The sequence below is a fragment of the Canis lupus genome, chromosome 2, assembly GCF_011100685.1.
Source record: "Canis lupus familiaris isolate Mischka breed German Shepherd chromosome 2, alternate assembly UU_Cfam_GSD_1.0, whole genome shotgun sequence".
NCBI classification, from domain to species: Eukaryota; Metazoa; Chordata; class Mammalia; order Carnivora; family Canidae; genus Canis; species Canis lupus.
Genome location: NC_049223.1, coordinates 56422189 through 56448450, shown reverse-complemented (window position 1 = coordinate 56448450; position 26262 = coordinate 56422189). Strand labels below are relative to the sequence as shown.

The 26262-nt window shown below is 53.6% G+C and overlaps 1 protein-coding gene and 1 long non-coding RNA gene across 2 annotated transcripts; one reads left to right on the top strand and one right to left on the bottom strand.

Moving 5' to 3' along the window:
- Positions 1–9720: 9720 nt before the first annotated feature.
- On the bottom strand, positions 9721–12870 carry LOC111092592. The gene is made up of 2 exons (XR_005355015.1): positions 12792–12870; positions 9721–11600 (listed from the first exon to the last, which is right to left on the bottom strand). It is a non-coding gene; the product is annotated as an uncharacterized LOC111092592 (long non-coding RNA).
- A 356-nt stretch (positions 12871–13226) lies between these two features.
- Positions 13227–24918, top strand: ENC1 (ectodermal-neural cortex 1). Its single transcript, XM_038530849.1, has 3 exons — positions 13227–13278; positions 16504–18316; positions 22392–24918. Exon 2 carries the CDS (start codon positions 16517–16519, stop codon positions 18284–18286), a length of 1770 nt encoding a protein of 589 aa, XP_038386777.1. The 5' UTR covers positions 13227–13278; positions 16504–16516; the 3' UTR covers positions 18287–18316; positions 22392–24918.
- The last annotated feature ends 1344 nt before the right edge of the window (positions 24919–26262 follow it).

Below are 26262 nucleotides of genomic sequence, written 5' to 3'. Positions count from 1 at the left end.
AGAATAATCATTGGTTCAAAATTAACTTTGTCTCTGGGTCTCCCATAAGACCGATGAGCACCGATCTGTACCTCTGAAACCAATAATACATTATATGTAAATTAATTGAATTTAAGTAAAATTTAAAAAATTTTTTTAGACTGGCTTTGTTGTGAAAATATTTTGCCCCCTTAAATATAGTGAACTCTGATTTTTTTCATCACTTAAGTTATTTGCATTTAATAATAGGGCAGTAAGTGTGTGAAGTAGCATTAAGAATGACAGCGGGGAACCCTGGGTGGTGCAGCGGTTTAGCGCCTGCCTTTGGCCCAGGGCGTGACCCTGGAGACCTGGGATTGAGTCCCACGTCAGGCTCCCGGTGCATGGAGCCTGCTTCTCCCTCTGCCTCTCTCTCTCTCTCTCTCTCTCTGTGTGACTATCATAAATAAGTAAAAATTAAAAAAAAAAAAAAAAAGAATGACAGCGGACGAGTTCTAACTGGCTCTGCCGCACGGTAACGAACACAGGGTTTTACAGACTCTGAGAGATCGATGGTCAGCAGAGTAGGACTCTCCTCAAAGTCTAAAAACAAAAGTTCAATAATGTAATAGTACGTCTGTCCTTGTCTGAATGTTGGTTTGAACATTTTTTTTTAAGAGTTTATTTACTGATTCATGAGACCCAGAGAGAGGCAGAGACCCAGGCAGAGGGAGAAGCAGGCTCCATGCAGGGAGCCCAACGAGGGACTCGATCCCGGGACCCTGGGGTCACAGCCTGAGCCGAAGGCAGATGCTCAACCAGTGTGTCCCCCAAATTTATTTATTTATTTTACATTTTTTAATCCAATTAAGTAACATATAAAATACTATTAGTTTCAGAGGTGGAGGTTAGTGATCCATCAGTCTGCTATCACACCCAGTGCTCATCCCATCAAGTGCCCTCCTTCATGCCATCACCCAGTTACCCTGTCCCCCATCCCTGCTCCCCTTCCAGTGACCCTCAGTTTGTTTCCTAGAGGTAAGAGTCTCTTATGGTTTGTCTCATCTTGATTTTGTCTTGTTTTATTTTTCCCTCCCTTCCCTTATGACCCTGTTTTGTTTCTTAAATTCCACATGAGTGAGATCATATGATAATTGTCTTTCTCTGATCGACTTATTTCACTCAGCATAATACCCTCTAGGTCCATCTGTGTTGTTGCAAATGGCAAGATTTCCTTTTCTGACGGCCGAGTAGTGTTCCCGGGAGCGTGTGTATGTAGCACATCTCCACCCATCATCTGTCGACGGACATCTGGGCTCTTTCCACAGTCTGGCTGTCGTGGACATGGCTGCTGTGAACACTGGGGTGCAGGTGCCCCCCTCTGGATCACTATGTTTGTATCTTTGGGGAGAAAAGCCCTTTCTCAATGTAAAAAAATTTGCAGAATGTCCTCAAGCATGAGAGCTGCTGTAATTTCAGCATCCACCGACTGAGGAAAGACATGAAGGCAAGAAGCTAGTCTGTTTTCAGGAGGTGCATACGTCTCGCACACTTAGATTTGCTGATCAGTAGGCCCACAAACTAGAGAGAGCACGGGTCCTGAAGAAGGAAGTCGGGGCTCCAGAGTCTGCCATTTACCAAGTGTGGGCTCCTGGAGAAGTTAAACTGTGCTGTCACTCCTGTTTCCTCATGAACAAAGTGGGGCTAATGATAGTACGTACCACCCAGGACGACGAGCGCATTCACCCACTCCGTAAGCCACGTGTGGTTGTAAGTGGACATTAATTATTGTTTATAGATGCTCCACGTATGTGTATGATCTACGGACATAAAAGTGAGCATTAGTTTAATATCCGTGTAGACTCCTTACTCCAGAGTTAAGTATTAAACCAGGCAAAATGATTTCGGGTTAGACTATTTAGGGAATTCCTAGCCTGTCTGGCATGAGGGGAATATTACACCGAGCTGGTGAAGACTCTGCCTGTCGGACCGCAGGCCCCGTGGGACGCCTTGTGCTGGCACGTTCAGGTTAACAACCCACCACTTGCCGTGGAGCTTTCCCACCAGGGAGACGCGCTCTGGGTTTCCATTGCCAAGTCTCATCGTCATTTCTAGCACCAAAGAATACAGACCAGTCAATCACCAGGGAGCAGAAATGCATGACCTCACCTCACCTTTGGGTGATTTAGTACTTCTTACGTTGAGAGGAAAAGCACGGCGACGCTGATTAGTCCACAACGGGAATGCCCGTGCTGCCAAGGAGACCCGAGCGATTGCGAGCACGCGTTGCTCGCGGGCTGGTGATGCTTCCTGTGTGGAGGTCTGCAGGAAGTTTCTACTGGTTCACACTCTGAATGTGGTCCTATTTCTTGAGGCATCCATGAAACTCTGATTACACAAAATATTGTGAAAATGGGGTTTTCCAGATAAGGTAAGGCAACCGTCTGAGTTTAGCCCAAGTTGAAAATGGATTTTCAAAGCTTCGTTAGACTTTCTTGCCTTAGCAAGTACAGCAATGAGTGTATTTCGGATATTTCTTTGTGAGATAGTTGAAAGAGTCATTCATTCATTTGTTAAACCATTCATTTATTCTTTCCACAAATATCTATTGTCTTACTACTGACTTCTGGGCTAGGGGTACTCACATGGCGCTGAAAGGACAGAGAAGGTCTAAGCGTCTGACGGAGGCCAGCAGAACCCGCGTTCAGACTGCAGCACCACCACGTAGCAACCATGGGATCCCGGGCAACTTCCTTCTTCTAACTCAGTTTCTCATCCGGGAAGTGGGGCCCAAGAACTCTAATATTAGCTTGCCAAAGACATTTGAAGATTATAAAGCATAAAACACTCTAAAAACTGCGGTTCTCTATGAATGGTTGTTGTATGTGATGATTGAGAATCCTGCCCGGCTGTATGAAAATCATCGTAAATGGCCCAAACCATTACATCGTCTTAAGGGATGAAGTCATTTCTATGTGGACTCTATCTTGTATTAATGGCTCTTGTGGGGAAGAAAACTATCTGGCTCAATTCCTTCCTTTTACAAATTAGAAAACCAAGGCCTCAAGAGGTGGACGGGTCTGCTCAAGGACTCTGTTAACAGATAAACTGAGGCATGTTAAAAATTTCAAGAGTTTTGGGACACCTGGGTGGCTCAGTGGTTGAGCATTTGCCTTCAGCTCAGGGCGTGACCCCGGGGCCCCGAGATCGAGTCCTCCATTGGGTTCCCCTGCAGGGAGCGTGCTTCTCCTTCTGCCTGTGTCTCTCTCTATTTCTCTCTGTATCTCATGAATAAATAAATACTATCCTTTTTTTAAAAAGTAAAACAATTTCAAGAGTTTATTTGGGCAAAAGTTGATTCAAACTGGGCAGCATCCAATCTCACTGATGGGAAAAAACCAGCTGTAAGAGACACTGTACAAAAAACAAAAGGCTTTCATAGACAAAAGGGACCAGGGATCAGGAAAATCCTATTAAGCAAAAAGCAGGATGGTTATTGCAAAGTTATTTTCCTTTAGGGGATGGCAGGTCTCTCTCAGGGAGATGACCTGGCTAGTGCTCGTCAGGAGATTCCTGATGGTTTCAGATTCCATTTCTGGGAGACTTGAAACTCTAAGTAAGTTAGGTCTTGGTTTGGTGACATGCAGTTTAACATAAGCAACTTCCTTCTGGGCCCGTTGTTTTGAACAACTCCCAGAGCTGGCACCAGAGCTCGGTAGGTCGTGTTCCTCCAACCTGGTCTTACAGCTCAGATTGTGTCTCAGACCTGTGGAACCTCAGGATGATACTAGCTGATGAGTAACAGCAGCCTGGCTGCCGAAATTGGGCTGTAGCTTCTCTCCACTTGAACCTGTCTTCAAGGAAGAATAAAGTTATTGTCCCTTCAATCCATTTCTAAGAACTGTTGATTTTATCTTCCTATTTGAGTGAGTCAGGCAGCATTTTGGGCCTCATTATCCCTGCCCTCCAATGTCATCCATGGTTATATTATATGGATAAAGGGTGCTGCAGATATAATCAAGGTCACTAACCAGCTGGCCTTAAGATAGGGAGATTATCTTGTATTATCCAGGTGGGTCTAAAGTAATCACAGGAGCCCCTAAAAGCAGAAAAGGAAGCCAGAAGAGGGCATCAGGTACATGTAGCAAAAGGCAAAGTTGAGACGCCAAGCACGAGAGGGGTTCCCTGTACCATCATTGGTGTGAATCTGAGGGGGGTCGAGTCAAGGAAATGGGGATCACAGAGCTCCCACCTCAAGGAACCGAACTCTGTCAACAACCTGAAATGCATCTGCAAGTGGAATCCTCCTCAGAGCCTCTAGAGGAGCCCCCAGACCCCGAGCCCAGACCTCAGCCTTGGGAGGCCCTGAGCAGAGAACCCAGTTGAGCTGCTCTTTGCTGGGACTTCTGACCTAGTGTGAGATACTCCATGGGTATCGCTTTACAATTTCTTTCTTTTATTTTTGTTACTGACTTTAAAATATTTCTAATATTAGGGGCACCTGGGGTGCTCATCGGTTGAGCGTCTGCCTTTGGCTCAGGATGTGACCCCGGGTTCCTGGGACCGAGTCCCATGTCAGGCTCCCTGCATGGAACCTTCTCCCTTTGCCCGTGCCTCCGCCTCTCTCTCTCTGTACCTCTGATAAAATCTTAAATATATATATATTTCTAATGTTACTTGAAGTAGTGAATACAGATGGATACACAAATACTACAGAAAGATGAGAGGAAGGGCAGCCGTCCCCTGTTCAGTAAGCCCTCCCAGCGTGCCCGCCATGCAGAGACAGCCGCGTGGGGCAGTTGTTCTAGTCCACATCTGTCAGTACCATCCCTAAATTACTGCTTTTAAAAAAATATTAGATATTACTGATTGTTATGTAGGTGGGTATCGTTTACTTTTTAAAGAAAACTCCAACAAGGACATCTTTTCTTTTGTTTAGAATTTTTGCTTTAAAAGTTCAGGATAAGAAAAATGTTTTATTTATCGTTCTAGTGACTTGGCTTCTACGTGATTGAGATCTTACTGTGCTGGGCTTCTTCGAGGCCTGAAAAACACCATCACATGCTCCAGGAGGCTCCAGACCTCCTCACTGACGATATCCCTCCCATCTGCGAACTGTTGTGCAACACGAAGATTTCAAACTTTCGCATAATCTGTGTATCTTGGGTTTTCACCCATCATGTCATGGTTGCTGCATGCAGCCAAGGGATTAAATACTTCCTTTATTTTCCATTGCATTTTCTCCCGAATCCTTCCAGGAGGACACCCGGAGCTCCCCCAGACGTTTGGACTGCAGACGCTGCGGCGGGCAGAAGATGAGACGCCGACATTTGGAGTTGAATCATGGCCAGGGAAACAGTGCTTCATTCCACGGTTAAGAAACTACGTCTGCACTAAACTTAAAAGGGAAAACCGGATTAGGACATGATTTTGCTTGGTTTTGCTTGAGCTGATGCGCAAGGTCCAGTGGGTATAGCGTGCCCGGATGAAAGGGTGATCCGGTGCGGCACTTCAACTATGGGTAGAGGCTAAAAATTGATTAAGAGGAACCCACATGATTTTAATCAGTTGATTTCAGCTTCTCACATGTCACACCTTGATCAGACCGGTCAACACAAAGCAAACCAACCAAGTGATTCGTTTCCTCTTCTCTTGTAAATAGTCTGCTTGGGGGCCGGGTGCCCAGAGCGGGCCTTCCGGGGATGGGACAACAGAGGCCTAGTCAATCAGGGACACCGAGGAGGCAGCGGGGGTCAGGGCTGGGGACTCAGCTCTGGTGGGTGCGAACCGCTTTGGGTTCCCGCTTCAGACCTTCAGTCTTTTAGGGTTGCTGTGGGATCAAGGCGACGGCCGCCCGCCGGGAGGACTAGATAAACGGCAGGTCTCCTGTCACCCTTATCGCTGCGAGAGCATCCCTGCCGCACGGGGCCCTGCACGGAGAACGCAGCGAGGATGCTCCCCGCAGGCCCAGGGCGCCGGCGCGTTCTGCGCACGCACCACGCTCCTCTTCTTCCACATGTTGGGACTTAAAACAACAATAACAAAAAAACCCTTTTTACTTAAAAAACAGCCCACTTCACTGAAGTGTGATTGACCTACAGAAAGCCTACGCATTTTACACATGCGACTTGGTGAGTCTGGGTAAGCGCTCGAGGGACCCACGGCCACATGGCGGCACAAGCGGAGCCCTCGGCTGCAGGTCCCCCTCCTTCCTCCTCTATTATCCCCGCGACACTACCGCCCGCAGCGGCCACGGGGCATGCGCGACCCTCGTCCCCTGGGCTCGGTCCTCGCACGCGGTGTCCCCCGGGCGTCGTTCCCAGCGCGGCCAGCAGGGGGCGCTGCGGGGTCACCCACCCTGCGCTGTGGCCGCGGAGCTACAAGCTGGGGTCCCCGGGGCGTCGTTCCCAGCGCGGCCGGCAGGGGGCGCTGCGGGATCACCCTGCGCGGTGCCGCCGAGCTACAAGCTCCGACTCCTCCTGGCTGCTGGGGCCGCAGGGGAACAACCGACAGGAAACAGGAACAACCTTTTGTCTGCAGCGGGACACACACAAAAACTTGATACTGGACAAACTTTAGGCATTTTTGAGATCCTGCAAAATCGTGTATGGGATTTGAAAAAACACAGCAAGCGCAACAGAGAGCATGCGTTCTTTGAAACCGACCGGGGATTTTTCTGCAAGCACCATCTGAAAAATCAAAGTGCAACTTGGTGCTCGCTTTAGGCATCACGCGGGACCCCGAAAAGCCAAGAGATGGGCGCCCGGTGTCGAGGAGCTGGGGTCCCCGTGACCTCCCGGGCACTCAAGTCTCTGCTGGGAGCAGAGGTGTGAGGCCTTTCCCTTGGCCAGTGTCATTAGGAGCCACTTTGCTGTTTTTTTTTTTTTAAACAGGTCAGCTTTTAATGAGGCAATAATGGCTTTATTTATAATCCTTGGGTGAAAAATGGCAATTGGAGACGACGTTTCACCACCCAGGCGGTCCGCACCCCAGACTGGCACCTGCTAGGGTGACAGAAATTGAGCTCCGTTTTGGCCGGCAGATGTTCTTTCCCCTACTGCTCTCGAGTTTCTCTGTGTGTGATTTCTTTCCTTGGCTTCAGAGTCGGAACGACACATTCAAAATGCAAATACAAGGACGTGGACGGCAGGCCAGGCCCACAAAGTGTAAAATCACCGTGTGGGCTGAAAGCCTAGTGCGAGTGGAGGATGCCGCGGCCCCGGTACCAACAGGACGCCTGTAAATGAGTATCTGCTGCACAGCCCGATGCAACCACTAACTTCTCAAGATCACTGTGGGCGTGTAAACTGATTTGTGATTGTTTGAAGGTCCATTTCCTTCCGATATTTAAATATCTTCAGGTAGCCTCAGGTAAGGGAATAGTGAGTCTTTCAGCTCGTTTGTGTACTCAGGTGTATGTGAGTTCTTCAAAGTCACGAAGGGAACCAGTGGTGGGAGCTCTGGCGTCTGTCTGCTTTCATCCTTTCTTCATGCTGGTCATGTTAACTTGCAGCTTCTTGGGGTTTTTTTTCTTCTTCCAGACTCCTGTCCCAGCTGAACTGTATGTAAGTGACTAGAGCCTATGCTCACAGAGGGCCATAAAATCCTTTTAATATTCATTTGAAGGTACGAGCTCTTGGACCACAAAGGTCCCTTCTTCTGGTCCCGTCTTCGTGCCCGGGCTTGCTCGGGGCCTTGGCATCCTGCCCTGGAAGCAAGGCCTATAGGCCAAACAAAACCCTCATTTTCAGTGCTTGGAACAACGGTCAATTCTTTAATGTAATTACTTAGAACAAATTAAGAGTTTAGATCCAGGAGCCTTGGGGCACTCAAAGATTATGGAGAATAAGGGGGTGGGGAATGGGTTAAGATGCCCCTGGGCCGTGAAAAGCCACACATCACAGAGGCCGGGTGTGATTTTCATAGATATGAGAGAGCCTTTGTCAAGTGGCCCCACGAGATCTTCAGGGCAGGAAAAGGTAGGAGCCTGTATTCCACACAGGCTGTGTCTTGGATGGGCCACCCTCTTCTAAATATAGCTAGCTGCTGCTTTTTAAAAAATGTGTGACTTCTTAAATACTTTCCCCTTTGCAGCACTTTAGTTTCTTTCTTTCTTTCTTTTTTTTTTTTTTTTTAAGATTTTATTTATTTATTCATGAGGACCCAGAGAGAGGCAGAGACCCAGGCAGAGGGAGAAGCAGGCTCCCTGCGGGGAGCCCAATGTGGGACTCAATCCCGGGACCCCGGGGTCATGCCCTGGGCTGAAGGCAGGCACTCAACTGCTGAGCCCCCCCCCGGGGCCTGCAGCACCTTAGTTTCTTAAGCTGCTGGAGAGTAAAGGGTTGTTGCTGCATCATCCCCCGAAGCCCCAGGGCCCCGGTGTAAAGCGGGAAGACGGCAACCATCAACCATCAACGAGAGGTGGAAGGAGGCAAAGGCACATCCCAGACACTCCAAAGAGCGTCTGTAACTTCCTTCAGGACAGGAAGTGTCCCTTGAGCCACTGCCACTGGGCACGTGTGAGAACAGGATTCGAGTGACTCGAGGGGGAGGACACGCTGTGGGGCGGTCACACTAGCGCTCTGGGCTCTCCTCTCCGCTCGGCTCAGGAGGGAACCAGGAAAGCCGGCCTTGCACCTGCCAGCTCACTGATCAGCAAGACAATGCCCGAGCAGTGCTCCCGCCACCACCACCGGCCTCCTGCCACCGCCACCGGAACCTGCCCCCAGACTGCTCAGGGCCCGGCCCCAGGCCTCCAGCGCTGCAGAAGCAGGAATCCAGCCCAACTCCAGTCTCTGCCCTTAACTGTTTAACTGCTAAAAATAAGACACTATGTGGCTATAAAAGACTGGAACCCAAATGCCAAACATCACTGTCTTCCAAATGGCAAGTTTGTGGTTAATTTTTTTCTTTTACTTTCCTGGGTTTCCTCCACATTACTACTATGTGTTGCTTTCATAATCAGAGAAAAAATAATAAATGCTGCTTTAAAAGTCTAACCCTAACGTGTGTCCCCGTGAAGGTGACTGTGCTGGGCCCCAGAGGCCCCAGCCCGCATAGCTCCGTGGGCCGGCGGCAGCTCCGAAGCACCCTCGGTGTCCCTGCAAGCCGGCCCGCACCGTTGGACGGGGGCATGGGGTGAGGGATGGGGTGCTCCTGCTGCAAGGACTCCGAGGGGGACTTCAGCAGGATGCGGGCTCGGCTCGGAAAGGACACAAATACACGTCCACGCACGATTTTCTATTAAAAGTCATCATGCAGGGGCGCCTGCAAGGCCCCGGCAGTTGAGCCACTGCCTCTCGGTTTCAGCTCAGGTCGTGATCTCAGGGGCATGGGATCCAGCCCTCACCCCTCCCGGCCACCCCCCTGCCTCGCACACCCTCTCTCTCAAATCAATCAATCTGGAAAAAAGTCATAATCCATTTTTTCCATATAGATAAGCCACGAACAACTGGAATTTGAAATTAAAAAGTAATACGATAACCCAGAGTAACTCACAAAAACGCCCGAAACCCCTATCATGTGTGTAGGAAGCAACTGAAGTTTTAAAATACGACACGGTCACATTTCAAGAATATTCTCAAGGTTTATCACAAGAAACACTTAACACGAATACAGTTAAAAAGACAAATACAGAAGGTGGCAAATCAAAATTTAGAAAACGGTCTGTTCAGACTTCTTGTTTGTTCCCAGAGAAAGACACTGACTTACCCGATGCGGAGAGCTTCTTGCACCGACTGCCTTGCTCTTCAGTTTTCCTTGTTTTTTTTTTTTTTTTTTTTAAGGTAAGAGGTGTGCTGGTAGGAGCTGAGGTCTCATTTCTCTAGGTTTGATTCTCTGTTAGAGGAAGTGTCGAAGGGGGCCCTGTGCCCATGGCCTCACTCCTCCAGGGAGACTAGACACCCCCCCGCCCAGCTGCTGGGGGTACGGGCAGCAGGAGGCCCTGGGCCCCTGTCCCTGGAGGGCTGAGGACTCTGTGGGATCAGGCCACTGGACCCAGGCCTTGGTCCCTCTCCTGGGGAGCCTGTACTGGGGAACTGGCCCAGGCAGCCTCATACAACCGGGCCTTCTCACTTTTCCTGGGGGCAACTCTGAGGGGTGTTTCGGCTCCAGCCAGGGCCTCAGCTGAGAGGCATCCCCGAGAAGCCCCCGCTCCTTCCGCTGGTGTTGATCCCAGGACGAGTGCAGCCAGGGGAGTCTGTCCCTGGCTCTGTGGCCATTTCCCCGCGGGAACCTGACACAGGAGGGAGAGCACCGGGCCTCCCTGCTGCACCGATTCTGCAGGCCACAGCCTTGACGACCGGCGGACATGACCCGAGGAAGGAAGGCAGTGCCATTTTCCTCACACAGATTCAGGAAGTGGATCAAAGAACAAAGAAGACACTTGGAAGGCGGGCAGGGCAGGGACGGGTGTGTGTGAAGTTCGGGTGGGGCCTCGGGGGGACCACAGGAGGCTGGACGGCAGCTGCCTGGCCCACTGTCTGCTCTAATCCCCTGAGCTGTCCTATCCCTGGTACCGTGGTCGCACTGTGTTAATTAAATCATTCTCATTAATTCAGCCCGAGTGTAAATTAGGAAGGAATGAAGATAAATTAGGTTTGAAGGCAGCTAATACATTTAACCCCATGCTGCTTATTTTGCAGCCAAACAAAATAACGTTGTTAAGGGAGATAACAAGGCCAAAGCCTTGGGCACAGCTTCTTAATAGCATTAAAAATGAGACCTTGGTTTGGTGTCACAAGGCAGAGGCGAAGACCAGCTCCCAGGGGCCCCCGGGACCGGCCTAACATCTTGAGTCAGGTGGTGGCCATCGTGCGACACGGACCCACAGCACTTCTTGACTTGCTTGCACCTCAAGACATCGGCCACGTGTCCGGCTGTCCGGCTTGGTCACAGCGCTGTCTAGAGACCTCTTCCTGTGCACGCTCACGACCTGCTCACCCTGTCACCCTGCGAGGAAGTGATAAGAGTCACTTTAGGACTGGCTAGCTGTGGGCGACGCTGGGCAGTTACAGTTTGAGTCGCTGTGACGGGAAGCACACTAACAGTAGGAGTGCACACGGGCCTGAAAGCCTGTCACACGTTGGCTCAAGGAAACCAGCGTGGTTTGTAGGTCATGGAGAGCACACACCTTTCCCCCAAGATGCCAGTTTAGTCCCCATATCTCTCAGCAGGAAGAGATTTTCCACGTTTATGGCCTCCAGAAGCTAATTTCTCTCCCTTGCCTCCCATCGCTTATCTCCCTGAGGCAGACGAAGCAAACGTCTAAGGTCACTGAATACATTTCAAGATTTCCCAAAGCTACAACTTTTTTCCCCCCTTCTCTTCTCTCAAAGCCCAGAAAGATGGCAACGTGAGAGCAGACCAGGAAAAGGGCATCAGGAGCGATGGATGAGGAGCGAACGTGCTGAGCATCCCTGCGGCTTAGCAAGGTCCCGCAAGGAGCAGTGAACGCTGCTGTCCCCGTGGTCAGGGACACTCCGGTGTCCGGGTGGTGGAGATGTGAGTCGGATGCCCTGTTCCTGACTCAGGGGCTCCCGGAGACAAAATCCCCCCGACCAGCGAGCTGGGACGGTGTTTTATTTCTCAGCAGAATCCTCTAGGTGCAGCTCCCCGGAGGTTTAGGAAAGAAATACTTCCTCCTAGAAGGACAAAGTGTTGATCTCTTCGTTTACACAGAACTTCCCCCAGAGGAAGCCCCGAATACCTGGCCTCCCAAGGCCCCACCGGGCCCAGGGCGCTTCCCCAGAGACGGGCCTGAAAGGCAGATGCGCGCTGGCTGCACAGAACCGGGTCCTCGGCCTCGTCCTCGGCCCCACACATCGGGCCTCCCGGGCATCCCCATCCCGTGTCCCCCAGCACAGGGCGCCCTGCGGGGGCCGCTCCTCTCCCGGCCGAGCCCCAGAGCCGCTGCCAGGATTCTCACCCAGGACCCAGCCCGCCGTCCCCTCCTTTGGGGGCTCCGCACGCAAAATAACACAAAACAGGCTCCAAGACCCCTGGGGAGGCTGCCGGCCGATGCGGACCAGGGCTTCAGAGGGCCCTGCGCTCCTTGGCGGGGCCGGGGTGGAAAGTAAAGTGGGGTCGGGAGATCCCACCCGCTCGGGGAGGGCCGCGTGGGGAGGGCCGCGTCTGGGGCGCAGCGGGGCCTCAGCAGCTTGAACCACTTTTGCACCTGGTCGTGGGAGCGAAGGGGGTGGGTGGGTGGGAGGGGGTGGGAGGGTGTGGGGGGGCCCGGGGCCGGTGGGAGGAGTGGGGGCGGGTGGGAGGGTGTGGGGGGGCCGGCAGGTGGGAGGGGTGAGGGCGGGTGGGAGGGTGTAGTGGGGCCCCGGGCAGGTGGGGGGGGGGTCCGGGGACGCCTTGCGGAGCTGCAGACCCGCGCCTGCCCCGCGGCCTGGAGCTGGGCCTCGGCTCCCCCTACTCGTGTAGTAACCCCGAGCAGCCGTGGGCCGCGGGCAGCCCCGGCCTCGCTGCGAGGATCGCGCGCGGCCGCGCGGGGGCGCTCGCCTTGCGGGTCACGGGTCCCGTCGGGGCCTCCGCGCCGCACCACGGGCTCCGGGGCTCGGGGCTGCTCCGGGCGGGCGGGCGGCGTGGCCGCGGCTGCGAGCGGGTCGCGGGGACTCCGGCCGCGGTCGGCTGCGGAGCACGTGGTGCGCGCCCGGCGGCTCCCCCGGCGGCTCCCCCTGCGCCCGGAGCGCCCCGAGAGCCCCGCACAGTGCGGCCGCCGGAGCCCCGGGTGGGTACCGAGGTCGCGCCCCCTGCCCCCCCCGGCCCTCCAGGTGCCCCGCGTCCCCCTCCCCCGGGCGCCCCTCTCCCCCCTCTCCCGGGCGCACCCTGGGCTCCGGCCGCGCCAGGCCTCCCCCGCGGCCCCGGGGAGCGCAGCTGCGAGCTGCGGGGCCGCTTTGTCTCCCCCCGCCCCCGCTTCCTCTCCCGGCGCGCTCGGCTCGGCTCCCCCCTCCCCCTCCTCCCCCTCCTCCCCCTCCCCTCCCTTCCTCCTCCTCCTCCTCCTCCTCCTCCGCCCCGGCGGCCGGCATTCACTGGCTTCCTCCCTCGCCGGGTGTCACTCCGGCATCCGCGCCCTCCCCCCTCCCCCTCCCTCCGCCCCGCCCCGCCCCGCCCCTCCCCTCCCCTCCCCGCCGCTTATAGGCGGGCGCGCGGCCGCCGGGCGCACACTGCTCGCAGCCGGATAGGAGGCGGCGCGGCCCAGGCGCTGCGCACCCCGAGTCCAGCCGCCGGCGCTGCGCCCCCCGCGCCCCCCGCGCCCCCGCGCCCCCGCGCCCGTGACCCAGGCGAGGACCCGGCTGGCCGCGCGCCGCCGCCGTAAGTTCGCCCCCGCCCCGCGGACCTGTTGCCGCGGCCGCCGGGCTGTGCGCCCGGAGCTCGGGGGGTCGGGGGGGTCGGGGTCGGGGGTCCTGCCCCGGGGTCCCTCGCGGCCCGCGCAGGTCGCGCCCCCAGGCCGGAGCGCGGGGTGTGGGCACTGGGGGGCGCGGGGTGTGGGCGCGGGGGGCGCGGGGTGTGGGCGCGGGGCCTGGGCACTGGGGGGCGCGCACCCGCCCGTGAGGGCGCCCTCCCCGCGGGGAATGAACGGGGCCTCGCCCGGGACCGGCGTCCGCTCCGCAGCCGCGCGTGGCCGTGGGCGCCCCCAAGGCGCGGGTCGCCGGCTGAGGCCTCGCGCCGCCCGCAGGTCCGCCCCGGGGCCGGGTGGGTCCCCGGTGTCCCGGCCGCGATGCCCGCGATGCCCGATGCCCGGGCCGTGGCCGGTCCGCAGGCGGGGAGCCGCGCCCGAGCCGGGAGCCCCGAGTGACCCCAGGTCACTGTGCAGAAGCCCCCTCGATGCTGGGGCACCGGCAGCCCTTGCCCCGTGTCCTCTGCGGACGCGGGTGAAGTGTGCGTGTGCATTTGGGGGAGGCTGTCTCCCCGGCACGCAAATATTATTCCTCTGGGGGCTTAAGAAATGCCAGAGGAGGATTCCTTTTCGCCCGAAGGTGTGTTCAGGGACTGCCTAAAGGGCTCCTGCCGATATTTTGATGTCTGCATAGCTTCAAACCGGAAGGCAAGTTGTGTCCCTTGGGTCTCTAAGTTTTCCTTTCATTTTAAGCAAATATTGCCGCGAGAAGGTTGGATTTCGCCCGTGACACGCTTCTCTATCGGGGCGGTGTCCAGGATGACAGGCTAACCAGCCTCTCTTCCTCCTGGTTTTGTGGGACAACCTGCAAAGTACAGGAGCTCAGACACAGGGTGCATAGGGATGCAGATCCTGTATCCTGAGGTCTTCTTAACAAACTGTTTCAGTGTAAGCCAGGCCGCCCCCCCCCCCCCCCTCAGTGAATGTTGTTTCACTCTGTCTGGAGTTCGATGCTCTGGGAAACATGTTCTGGGCCCCACTGTGGTTCACACTCTCTGCGGGCACTTTGGTGCTCACGTGCCCTGTGCCAGGAGCCTCATGCTTCAGTTAGAGGCGTGTCCTCTCTTAGCTTGAGACAAGGCAGCTTTGGAGAGAAGCAGCTCGGGAGGGAAGCGTTAGCTTGAAAAAGAAAGCAGAACTCATTTGGAGTGATTGAAGTTTCTAGGTAAGACATCAGAGGATGTAAAAGACCTCTTGTGAGGTTTAGGCTTAAAATCTTCCTCGAGTACCTCAGATTGAATGTATGACTTCACAGCTCTCAAGGTGGGGTGTCAGGGATGCTAATAGGTGCGCTAAGGCTTTGGAAACTTGGTGCACTCCCCTGGTGTCAGGTCGACGGTTCTGGGCCTCGTAAACACACACCGGACGGTAGAGGCCTTGTCTGAGATAAGGGGGATGCCTGGCTCCTCACTGCCCGTCTATCTGTCCTGAAGTAGCCTGTCCTGAAGTAGCCGCAGTGGACACTGGTGTTGTCTTCTAAGGACATTGTTACTTACTTTCTTCCACTAAAGCCATGTTTACTCCTAATGAAAAGTTACATTCCCCAAATAAAAGAAAACAAGTTGCATCACCTAATGTTGTGTGGCTAGTGTGTCACGGGCCCATCTGGCACCCGCCTTTGTTGTGCGCCGTGCTGTGCCACAGCTGGTCGGGAAGTGCCGCTTGGTATCTAGCCCTTGAATTTGTGGAGAGTCACTCATTTCTGTTTATTAGCAATTACTGCAATATAGATTGAAAAGAAATAACTAAGGGAATGTTGAAGGAAACAACAAGGAGGCCCGCTTGGAAGAACTAGCTGTTCTGAGTTTGGAACAGATACTGTAACTTATACAGTTTAGCCTCTTGGCATAAACAGCTTCCTTAGGAACCCTTTGACGGGCAGGTTCTTGAAGGCTTTATTCTTTTGAAGTAACAGAAGGATAGAAAAGAAAAAAAAAAAAAAAAAGCATGTGATTCAGTGTTTGAAGATGGGTGACAGGTATTTCCCAGATCCTGAACCTACAGCTGACTTACTGAGGAAAGCCAAAGACAGCATTAGATTTTGCTATGATTTCAGTAATTTGGAGGAAAGGACTTTACTTGGCAAATAAAGACAAGGGTGGCCCTAGCACAAGAGCACAAATGCGTGTGCTTTTGACTTACATAAAACAGTGTTTGCATTTTGAACCCCCCCTGCACGTGGCGGTGTTTGCAGGTCCGTGAGAATGAGCCTGGTGATGCACTCACTGTTCAATCCGAAGAGGGGGACGGATAGATCCTTTGTTCTTGCAACTGGTTTTCCAAGAATTGATATAAAGCAGGAAGAACAGAAAAACAGCAGTGATGAGTAGGCTGCTCAAAATATTCTTCCTTTTATGTGTGCAAATCCTCATTTTGGAAGCTGTCCAGAGCCAAGACACATGGGTGGTGATTGTGGCCAGAGTCTGTTCTGTGTTTTCACAAAAGCCTGCTAATCAATATATGGTAATGTTTATGTTGGTGCTGTTTGAGGGCCCTGTCCTGGTGGCGTTGTCGGCCAGAAGTTATTTGTAAGGTTTTAATAAAGATCTGATCTTGGAAGGAGTTGGCCTAAGCCTATGACCCTAATATTACGTCTCCCATGTACCGTGGTACACAGAGACACCGGCTCTTACTAAAGGAATTCTTGATGGAATTAATTAGTAGGTATTTGTTTTACACATGGCTTTATGTTGCATAGGGCATGAGAGCTGGTGCCCATGCCGGCGTTACGAGAGCTGGAAGGCTGGCATTCTAAGTGGCCTGCAGTGAATCAGCTGGACGAGGACCGGGAGCCCTGCGAGTCAGACCTCCCTCCTCTGGGGTTTTGCCGTCTTACATTCTCAAGGACTTCAGTCTCCTCAAAGTTGGCAGTCAGGTTTTCCAAGATGAACCTGCTTCCGAGCCGTGATTTTTTTTTTTTTTTTTAAACAGTGCTCGAGCAGCTCAACAGCATTACAGGGAGATGCCTTGGCTGCTGGGTGGTGTCTGTGGCTCTGCGGGAAGGGCTGCCCATTACTGCAGGCTAACGGCAAAGCCCTGTGTTTTCTCCGGTCACAGCCATTTGTTTGCTTTGCTGTGCTGTTCTGAACGTCGAGAGCGTCCCCCGTTCAATGGCCTGTTTTGCTGTGTCTTGGTTTTAGGAGAGGAAACACAATGTCGGTCAGCGTGCACGAGAACCGCAAGTCCAGGGCCAGCTCCGGCTCCATCAACATCTACCTGTTCCACAAGTCTTCCTATGCCGACAGCGTCCTCACGCATCTGAACCTTCTGCGCCAGCAGCGCCTCTTCACCGACGTCCTCCTCCACGCGGGGAACAGGACCTTCCCCTGCCACCGGGCCGTGCTGGCCGCGTGCAGCCGCTACTTTGAGGCCATGTTCAGCGGCGGCCTGAAGGAGAGCCAGGACAGCGAGGTCAACTTCGACAACTCCATCCACCCGGAGGTCCTGGAGCTGCTCCTTGACTACGCCTACTCCTCGCGGGTCATCATCAATGAAGAAAACGCAGAGTCGCTCCTGGAAGCCGGCGACATGCTGGAGTTTCAGGACATCCGGGATGCGTGCGCCGAGTTCCTAGAAAAGAATCTGCATCCCACCAACTGCCTGGGCATGCTGCTGCTCTCCGACGCACACCAGTGCACGAAGCTCTATGAACTCTCCTGGCGAATGTGTCTCAGCAATTTCCAGACCATCAGGAAGAACGAAGATTTCCTCCAGCTGCCCCAGGACATGGTGGTGCAGCTCTTGTCCAGCGAAGAGCTGGAGACAGAAGATGAAAGGCTCGTGTACGAGTCTGCAATTAACTGGATCAGCTACGACCTGAAGAAGCGCTACTGCTACCTCCCAGAGCTGCTGCAGACGGTGAGGCTGGCCCTCCTCCCCGCCATTTACCTCATGGAGAACGTGGCCATGGAGGAACTCATTACCAAGCAGAGAAAGAGCAAGGAGATAGTGGAAGAGGCCATCAGGTGCAAACTAAAAATCCTGCAGAACGATGGCGTGGTGACCAGCCTCTGTGCCCGGCCTCGGAAAACCGGCCACGCTCTGTTCCTCTTGGGAGGGCAGACCTTCATGTGCGATAAGCTGTATCTGGTAGACCAGAAGGCCAAAGAGATCATCCCCAAGGCCGACATCCCCAGCCCAAGAAAAGAATTCAGCGCGTGTGCAATTGGCTGCAAAGTATACATCACCGGGGGCCGGGGGTCTGAGAACGGAGTCTCGAAAGACGTCTGGGTGTATGATACCCTGCACGAGGAGTGGTCCAAAGCCGCCCCCATGTTGGTGGCCAGGTTTGGCCACGGCTCTGCCGAACTGAAGCACTGCCTGTATGTGGTCGGGGGGCACACGGCCGCAACGGGCTGCCTCCCGGCCTCCCCCTCCGTCTCTCTAAAGCAAGTAGAACACTATGACCCCACGACCAACAAGTGGACCATGGTGGCCCCACTCCGAGAAGGTGTCAGCAACGCGGCGGTGGTGAGCGCCAAGCTCAAGCTGTTCGCTTTCGGAGGTACCAGCGTCAGTCATGACAAGCTCCCTAAGGTTCAGTGTTACGATCAGTGTGAGAACAGGTGGACGGTGCCCGCCACCTGCCCCCAGCCCTGGCGTTACACGGCTGCAGCTGTGCTGGGCAACCAGATCTTCATCATGGGTGGGGACACCGAGTTCTCGGCCTGCTCCGCCTACAAATTCAACAGCGAGACGTACCAGTGGACCAAGGTGGGAGACGTGACCGCAAAGCGCATGAGCTGCCACGCTGTGGCCTCCGGAAACAAACTCTACGTGGTCGGGGGATACTTTGGCATCCAGCGGTGCAAGACTCTGGACTGCTACGACCCCACGTTAGATGTGTGGAACAGCATAACCACGGTCCCGTACTCGCTGATCCCCACTGCGTTCGTCAGCACCTGGAAGCACCTGCCTTCCTAAGCGCGGCGCCCTTCGGGGGATGAGCGTGAGGTAAGGAGTGGTCCCGGGTGAGTATGCGGGGAATTGAGCGGCGCGAGTCCCTCCAAGAGTGAGAGTGACCGGTGCAGAGGTAGTCCCCGAACTATTCAAGTCAAACACCCTGCTCCCCAGAATGGAAAGCACCGGGGTCGACCGCAGCTGCCCGGCCCTGCCCCTAACTGGAGCCGGGGGTCCCAGCCTTGGCTGAGCCCCCGCGTCTCCCAACCAGCATCTCAAAACTGCCCGTCCCAGAGGTGGGATCTGGGACGGGCATCGCCAGGGGGTTCTCTCATGATGCTGTTGTGCGGCCCAGTTGGGAGCCCCTGCCTTGTGCCTTAGGTTAATAATGCCAGCCAGGCTCTGCTGGGCCTCCCTGCACACCTGGGGCCGGGGGCTCCGTGGGTCACTTCGTCTGATCCTGACAACAGCCTTGCGAGATACTATTCCTAGAGCACTGTAGGGATGGGAACAACCGGTGCACAGAGGTTGAGCGACTTGCCCAAAGTCCTAGAGCTTCGTAGGTGGAGGAGCGGGTCGAGAAACCAACCCGGGGGCTCAGGCTCCAGAGTGGAAGCGCTTGAGCGTTTGCTGAACTGCTTCTTAACAAACTTGAGCTTCCTACGGGTTATCACCCCAGGAGATATTGGTTGATACTCAAATTTCGATTCCTCAATGCTTTCTGGAATGAAGGAGGGTGTAAGAACCGGAATGCTTAAGTTTTTTTCCTAGTTTGTTTTCTCTCCAATTATTTATCGCTTATTTAAAAATTTTTTCCTCAACAAAAAAAATAGCCCCCTTTAGGGCATTTATTAACTTCAGAAGGAAACCGGGGTCTCTGCTCGTAAAAGGTTACACCTGCGTTGTTTAAATTTGTCTGATGCGTGGACACACTGAGCCATCCAGACTGCCTTACACGGCAGCCTTTCAGAGTTAATCAGACAGGCTGACCCTTTTGTCAGGGCGAACAAAAGTCGTCTTTCTGTGTCATATATCTGAGTCCATAATGGTCGTCTTGTGTGCTTAAGAGTATATAATACTCTTGGCTCAAATAATTAATAGGCCGACGCAGTTCAGTGTTCGCGAAGCTAATGGCCGCTTTGCTGCCGTTAAGCATCCTTGCTCTTGGCCCCAGGAAGCACTTAAGCATGTCTTGAGGGCAGCACGAGCACGTGGAACGTGTTGATTGGCTTTGGTAATTCGCGGGCTTGTTATTAATAATAAGAGAATAAAGTTAAAACTCTGCTTTGGAGGAAGCACAACGAAAACTAACCCATTGCCTGGGAAGCTTTGGCTCTGTGATCCGAGTATGTGTCACACTTTTCTTTTTTCTGCCTTTTTTTTTTTTTTAAGACTTATTTATTTATTTATGATAGACATAGAGAGAGAGACAGAGACACAGGCAGAGGGAGAGGCAGGCTCCATGCAGGGAGCTGGATGCAGGACTCGATCCCGGGACTCCAGGATCACGCCCTGGGCTGAAGGTGGCGCTAAACCGCTGAGCCACCCGGGGATTCCCTGTGTCATACTTTTTCAAGAGGACTTTCAGAGGGGAAAACGGAAATCTAGGGATCTTTGTGAGCTGAGCAAAGAGGGATTTCGACTCATTGGTCTTTCCTTTCCACCTTTCTTATAGCTCATTTTCGAACATCACTAAAATTGGCCTCATTTTGACAATGAATCTTTGTTTTTGTTTTTGTTTTTTCCATTGGTTCAGTTGTCTCCTCCAGCCTGTTAGAGTTAGCACAGCTTGCTAATAGGATGTAACCTTGGAATGAAACTCCTTCAGAGGAGCTGGAACAGTCAGAAACCTCCTGTGGGGAGTGACTGTGCTGACGGCGTCCCACACCAAACTGGTTTTTGCAGCCTTGCTGGCATCTCAGTAATCCTGAGTAAACAAATGCTCTGAACGTGGTTATTTCATCTGCGATATGAGTGCATGACTCACCTCTAAAGCAGGTTTAAAGAACCTTCTGGGCAAAAGCATCAATTAAAAGCACACTGAGTTCGGTGTTAGCCCAGAATTGACTATATTTGCAGAGGAGAGCCAAGCCCTTGGCGCGATGGTGGCCGTGGACAGGCTGGCATCTTTGGACTGAAGGAAGGAAGGAAGGAGGAAGGAAGCCGAGGCAGGGAAAGACCACGGTGCATCCCGGTCTGGGTTTCCGGGGTGCCGTCTGGAACCCTCTGGACTCAGACCCCTCCTTTGTCCCGTGACTGTGCTGCACTAGGGCTTCTGCACGCTCTGTCCCCACTCAGGCCCGGGCTCATTGATAAATGAGGGAAGAAAAGGGGAGAGAACACGCTGCCCAGCATCTGGCCCATGTTAAGTGTTCGACACTCTTAGGTTTCTTCCCTTCTTCAGCTGAGACCTCGGCCTGCCACGGAATTAGCTTCGCGTGTGGTGGGGAAGTGCGGTTCCTCTGACTGCCACCCACTTGTTACCTCTAGTCTTCGTTTTTTTTAGTGCCTCCCCACGCAGCCCAGGGGATGTTGTCTGGTGCTCGAATTCGCCCCATCCTGGCTATTTGATCCTAATCACATACTTCTGGGCCCTGGGAACCGAGCAGATCAAGTGTTAGGTCGTAGGTGCAGCAGCCCCAGCCCCGGTGCCGCCCGTCGGAGTCCAGCCCCGAACAGGGCAGTTTGACAGGGTCGCATTGGCCTCTTTAAGGGCGGTGTGGGCCTCATCAAAGCCACCCTTGCGGTCTCCCATAGGGAGAATGTTGGTGTAAATTTCTGAAGTTTTCTACACACAATATAGTGTTAAAACACTTAAGCTGGATAGGGTGACTTAAAAGAGGTGCTGTGCAGGTTTCAGCCGTAAGCTGCAGAGACTTCCGGAACGTCTCTTTGATCTCAGACGTGGGTGCTAACCGAATTAATACGTGTTAACAAGAGGTTTCCCTGGGTCTAAAAGCTCATTCACCAGGGGGGATTTTAACTGTCTCCTGCTGCTGTGTCGGTGGGAAGGACAAGAAGGAAATCACTCTTGAGGACGCTCCCATTTTTGTGGTGCCGTGTGGCCCCAACCTGACGGCCCTCGGATTTCCCTGTGCTCTGCCTCTTCCCTTTTTTTAGAGTCCACCCCCCCTCCGTTGGAGGATGCACTGCTGTGAACGCTGATACTGTTCCAGTTATCAAACGCGTCCTCTGGCCTGCTGGTGAGCCCTAGGTGCCCGAGGCGGGGCTGGGGGCGGACACAGGCCTGAGGAATGCCTCCGGAGCCTTGAGTCGCCGTCAGGAAGCTGCCAAAGGAACCAACGAATGAAATGAATCCGACTCTGAACACACAAAAGGGAGGAGAACTGCGAGTGACCGGCGGCCCCTCCTGAACGCCCTTTGTCTGCACTCGCAGCGGCGCCGGGCTGGGGGCCTGCGCGGGGCCTGGACGGGGTCTGTGGGCGGCTGGTGCGTGAGTGGGGGGCGGAGGCGGCTGCACTTACCCGTGGAAAATCAGGTCCACGGGATGGGCAGGGGCCGCGTGGGGAAGCTGGTCCCACGCAACGCGCAGGCCTGTGGCTCCACTTGATGCTCGTGCTCGCTTGACGGCGGTGGATCCCGCAGGTTGGCAGTCGTGCCTTGGCTGGCACGTCCCGAGTGTGGACAGGCTCCAGCCGTGGGCTGGGGCGGCCTGTGGTGTCGCTGGAAGGGAGCGAGATGGACTTGTGGCACTTGGACAGCAGAGATGTGCTTCGGTGGGCGGGTTACTGTGCCTTGTACAAGTGGGGGATCTGCACTCGGAGCCCTTTGCGGGGCGGCCAAGGGGGGCCTGCCCCTCAGGGGGCTGCACGGTGCTCTGCTCAGCCACAGACGAAGCAGGGGTGTTGGAAGCAGAAGCTGGCACCTCGGAGCCGCACCGTTGGCACACTTGTGCTCTGGCGCGGAGCGGAGACGGGCCGGTCCTCCCGGGGCCACGCTCGTGTGTGCACGCGGCTCGGGGACGCACCCGGTCTGTGCACGCTTGCTCGTGAACCTGTAGTCTGGGCTTGCACGAGCCAGTTGGCCAGCTCTGTCCTGATTGTCATGGTCTCTTTCCCTTTGGTGTCCAGGGTCCTAACGAGACTCTGTCTCTCCCCCTCCATTCTAGGTTGTTCCGTCGCTCGGTGAGACAGAAGGAGATTTGTACTTTGGAGACGCCAAAGGTAATGAAGAAAGAAGGAGGAGGAGGAGGAGGAGGAGGAGGAGTTGCTCCCGGACCCCAGAGCAACACCCCCACCTGTACATTCCCTGGCTGGACGTGGGGGGCGGGGCTCGCCAGGAGCCGCCGTTAACATGAACGAGTGAACCTGTGATCTAGTCCTTGTCCTGTAATTGTGGATTAATGTCCGCGTTAATCGGCCCCTCACGGGCGGAGGAAAGCCGGGCCTTTCCCTTGCTGTACTATATTCAGCTTTTGATTTCCATGGGCTCCACCATTTATGTGTAAAATTTGCAACGGTTGTCACCTCTCCGAGGAGCGAGCCCGAGCCTCCTGCCAGCTGCTGTCGCCCGGTGAGGCCCGGCTGCGGGCCCAGACGGAGGCCTGGCGCCCCGAGGCTCCGAACAACGCCGACGTTCGCGCATAGGTGTTCTTTCTCTATTTATAAGTGACTTTAAACTCTCCCTCGGCTGTTAAGAAACTTGTTATAGATTTAGCTATTTATTGTCCGACGCCTGCATGCTGAAACAATGCTTACGATTGTCTTCGCGTGTACGGGAGCGTGTGAATGGTTGTATGTTTTGCACAATTTCGTGGCTGTTGTGAAGTGCTTTGCTGCACGAAAATGAGAACTCGGGAGTTAAAATTTGGAGTTTAACTGGAGGGTGGGTTGGGACGGGGGGGTGGGTCGTAGATGTCAAGACAGGGAAGGAGTATAAGTCGGAAACGAATGACATCGTAGACGTAGAGAAAGCATGAAGGACACTTTTTTAAGACTCACGGACTTCTAACTAATGGGGTTTCATGGGCTCTGGTCATGCTGATGGCTCATGGGGTGGGGCACGTCTTCAGTTGACCGTGTTCCTTCCCATCTGATTCACCTACTTCCATCTCAGCTACTGAAATTTAGGAAGGACCAAGTCGCTCTGCAGTTTTTTTTTCCCCTTTGTGTAATAATCCTAAAATCCTGGAAAATTCTATGGACTAGTTCTGTATATAGGGCACAGGTAAAGGCATTGTCCAAAGTTTATTTATTTATTTATTACCCCGTGAGAATGCTTTGCCAAACCCACAGTTCAACAGGAAAAAGCTGAGCTGCCACAGACGTACATTAACTCCCTCGCCAGATCGGTTGGCCCTGGACTCATCGTTCCCTCTTCTTGATGTGCGATCCAGCAAGCGGTAGAAGTTTTCCGAGGCCACGTTCACGTTGGTACAATGTACACTTGCGTGCTCACCCTTGGGTAAGTCTCTAGAACAGAACTCTTCGGTGCACAAGAGTGACGCGTTTGGCCAGGTGAACACCGAAGAATGGCGAGCCGGTGGCCCCTGGTGAGGGGTTTCCCGGGACGGACGGTCGGGGACCTGTTGTGAATACATTCTTTGCTAGTTCGTGTGCTTGTTTACTAACTCGTGCCGTGGTAGGTATTAGTGCTAGACCCAGCTTGGTGCTTGCCCAGAGGTGCCTGGGGAACACCGGAGTTTGCAACTCGCACCGCTTTCGTCGATGTTTCTCACGTTGCTGTAGTTTTAGAAAATAGGGCTTTAGACTGATGATAACCTTCTACATCGTGAGTGTGTTTGCATTGTCTAGTGACCGATGAATCCTTAACATTTCTCTTTACCTGGACACTTCAGACTAACTGCACATGTCCGTTCGTGCCATGAATAAGTGGGCTACAGTTGGACCAGAATAAATGAGCCCTTGGAATGAAAGCGCCACAATACTCTTCCAGCAGTCAGTTCCCCGCTCCTGGATGTGTTCTAAGCAATGCAGATGTCCGATTGTGCCCCGGCGGCGGCGCGGCGGCGGCGGCGTCACATTGTGGCAGCCACGGCGCTCTAGTTTATGATGCAAATCTGCCGAGATGTGTGTGTCGCTGCGTGACTTCTGAAAGCAGGATGAATTTTCTGCAGCTGTTTCAAAGTTGTGGCGTGTCCTTGAATCCTCTATTAATTACTGTGTGCGAGCCGGAGGGAGCCGTGGCCGGGGTGGGCCTCCAGCCTGCAGGGAACTTTCTGGACTCCCGCTCTTTGAATTGATGTAGGCATTTGGGCTCGCTACTTGACCATTCTCACCCTGTGAAACGTCCCCCACTTTGAAGCAAATACGATTCACGGCGCAGCGCGCACAAAAACCTTGGCGTAAGACGGAGAAGGTTCTTCTTATTCTGTGGACTGGTTGCTGTGGAAACCGATAACAAAGGGCAGCCTTCCACTTCTGGTATAATTGTGTAGCCCCCTTTTCTCTGGGCTTGACACCTGTCTGAATAAGAGTGATTAGAGCTGAATAATATCCCTCGCTTGGCTATTGAGTATGTGGTTCACGTACAGAACTCTGTGTAAGTTGAAGTGTTCATGTTCATGTGTGCTTGTCTGCTACTACGTTTTTGAAGTTTTGTAAAACTGTTGTTTTTTTTTTTTTTTCACAATGTGAAACTGAAGGTCAAATAAATTATTAGAGATTTTCTCTTCATTGTGTGTGTGAGTCTTTAACGCCACATGATTTAATCTACTGGAAATGTGTGCCTCTTGCAGTTTGATGAAAGTGAGGATCGTTTCACACGACGTGTTTCTTTCACTGTCCAGGCATGTCCATTCAGGAAAGCAGTTTTGCGTGTTGAGCTATTAAGATTTTTGGCCTTGTAGGATATTTCTTTCTTTCTTTCTTTTTTTTTTTTTTGTAAGATATTTCTTGCGACAGTGCAAAACACCTCCATTCTGGGTTATTCCTAGCGTAGGATATAAAAAGCCACGTACCAGGTGACGATGAGACAGCGCGGGGACTAGATGGAGGGAATAGTTCTTAGAGTCCTCCTGCGGGTTATATTTTGACAGGAAAGCTGTAAGAGGAGGAGCTGGAGTTTAGTCCCCTTTTCATCGGACGTGCCTTAGAAGTCATCAAACTAAGTAGAGATACGTGCATATTATTTCCCTGTAACGGCACAGGAAACCGCACGTGGAGCCCCTTGATGCACTTAGCTCCTGGTTGGAAGCCACCCGGAGGCTCTGTGTAAACACATGATCCTTACGCCTCAGCCTCGGCCTTGGCCTCGGCCTCGTTTCCTGTCACAGTAAGTTGCCCCTTTATCACTGGGGTTGGGCCCCCTGCTGTTTTAATGTGCAGAGCAACGCGAGGCATAATCCTTTCTGGTTTTGCTTCTTTTTAAAGAGTTTTATTTATTAGAGAACACGAGTAGGGGCAGAGGGAGAGGGAGAAGCAGACCCCCTCTTCCCGCCCCCGAGCACGGAGCCTGACGTGGGGCTCGATCCCAGGACCCGGGATCGTGACCCCGGCCAAAGGCAGATGTTTAACCGACTGAGCCACCTAGGCGCCCTGGCATAATCTTTTTTGGATGGAAAATAAATGCTACCTAATTAGAGCTCTAGGAGCCCACAAGTACGCAGGATGCAATTACAGCCCTTGGACTTTGCCCAAGATGCCGGAGCAGATGCCTCAGGTTTCACAGGAGGGGCGTCCAGTTCCACGCTGGGGAGCCTGGTCTAGGGCCAAGCCCAAGGGCACAGTGCTGACGACCACACAAACCCTGCTGCTGACACCGGACACGCCATCCGACAGGGAAGACGGGGCAGTTAGCAGCTAGGAGTTGACACGTGGGGCTTGGACGTTCAGCAAAAGCCTAGATGTTAATCTTCGGAGGCGTTGAGAGCGATTCCTAGAGAGATGGCTGCGTTACCTGTCATCCCCTGCGGTTCCTTTACCATCTCCGTGGGGATGTGTAGACAGGTTGCAGCAAAGAAGAGACTCCGGATCTTTAATTTGGAAATTTCATTTCACCCGGACATCAGATGGATCGGC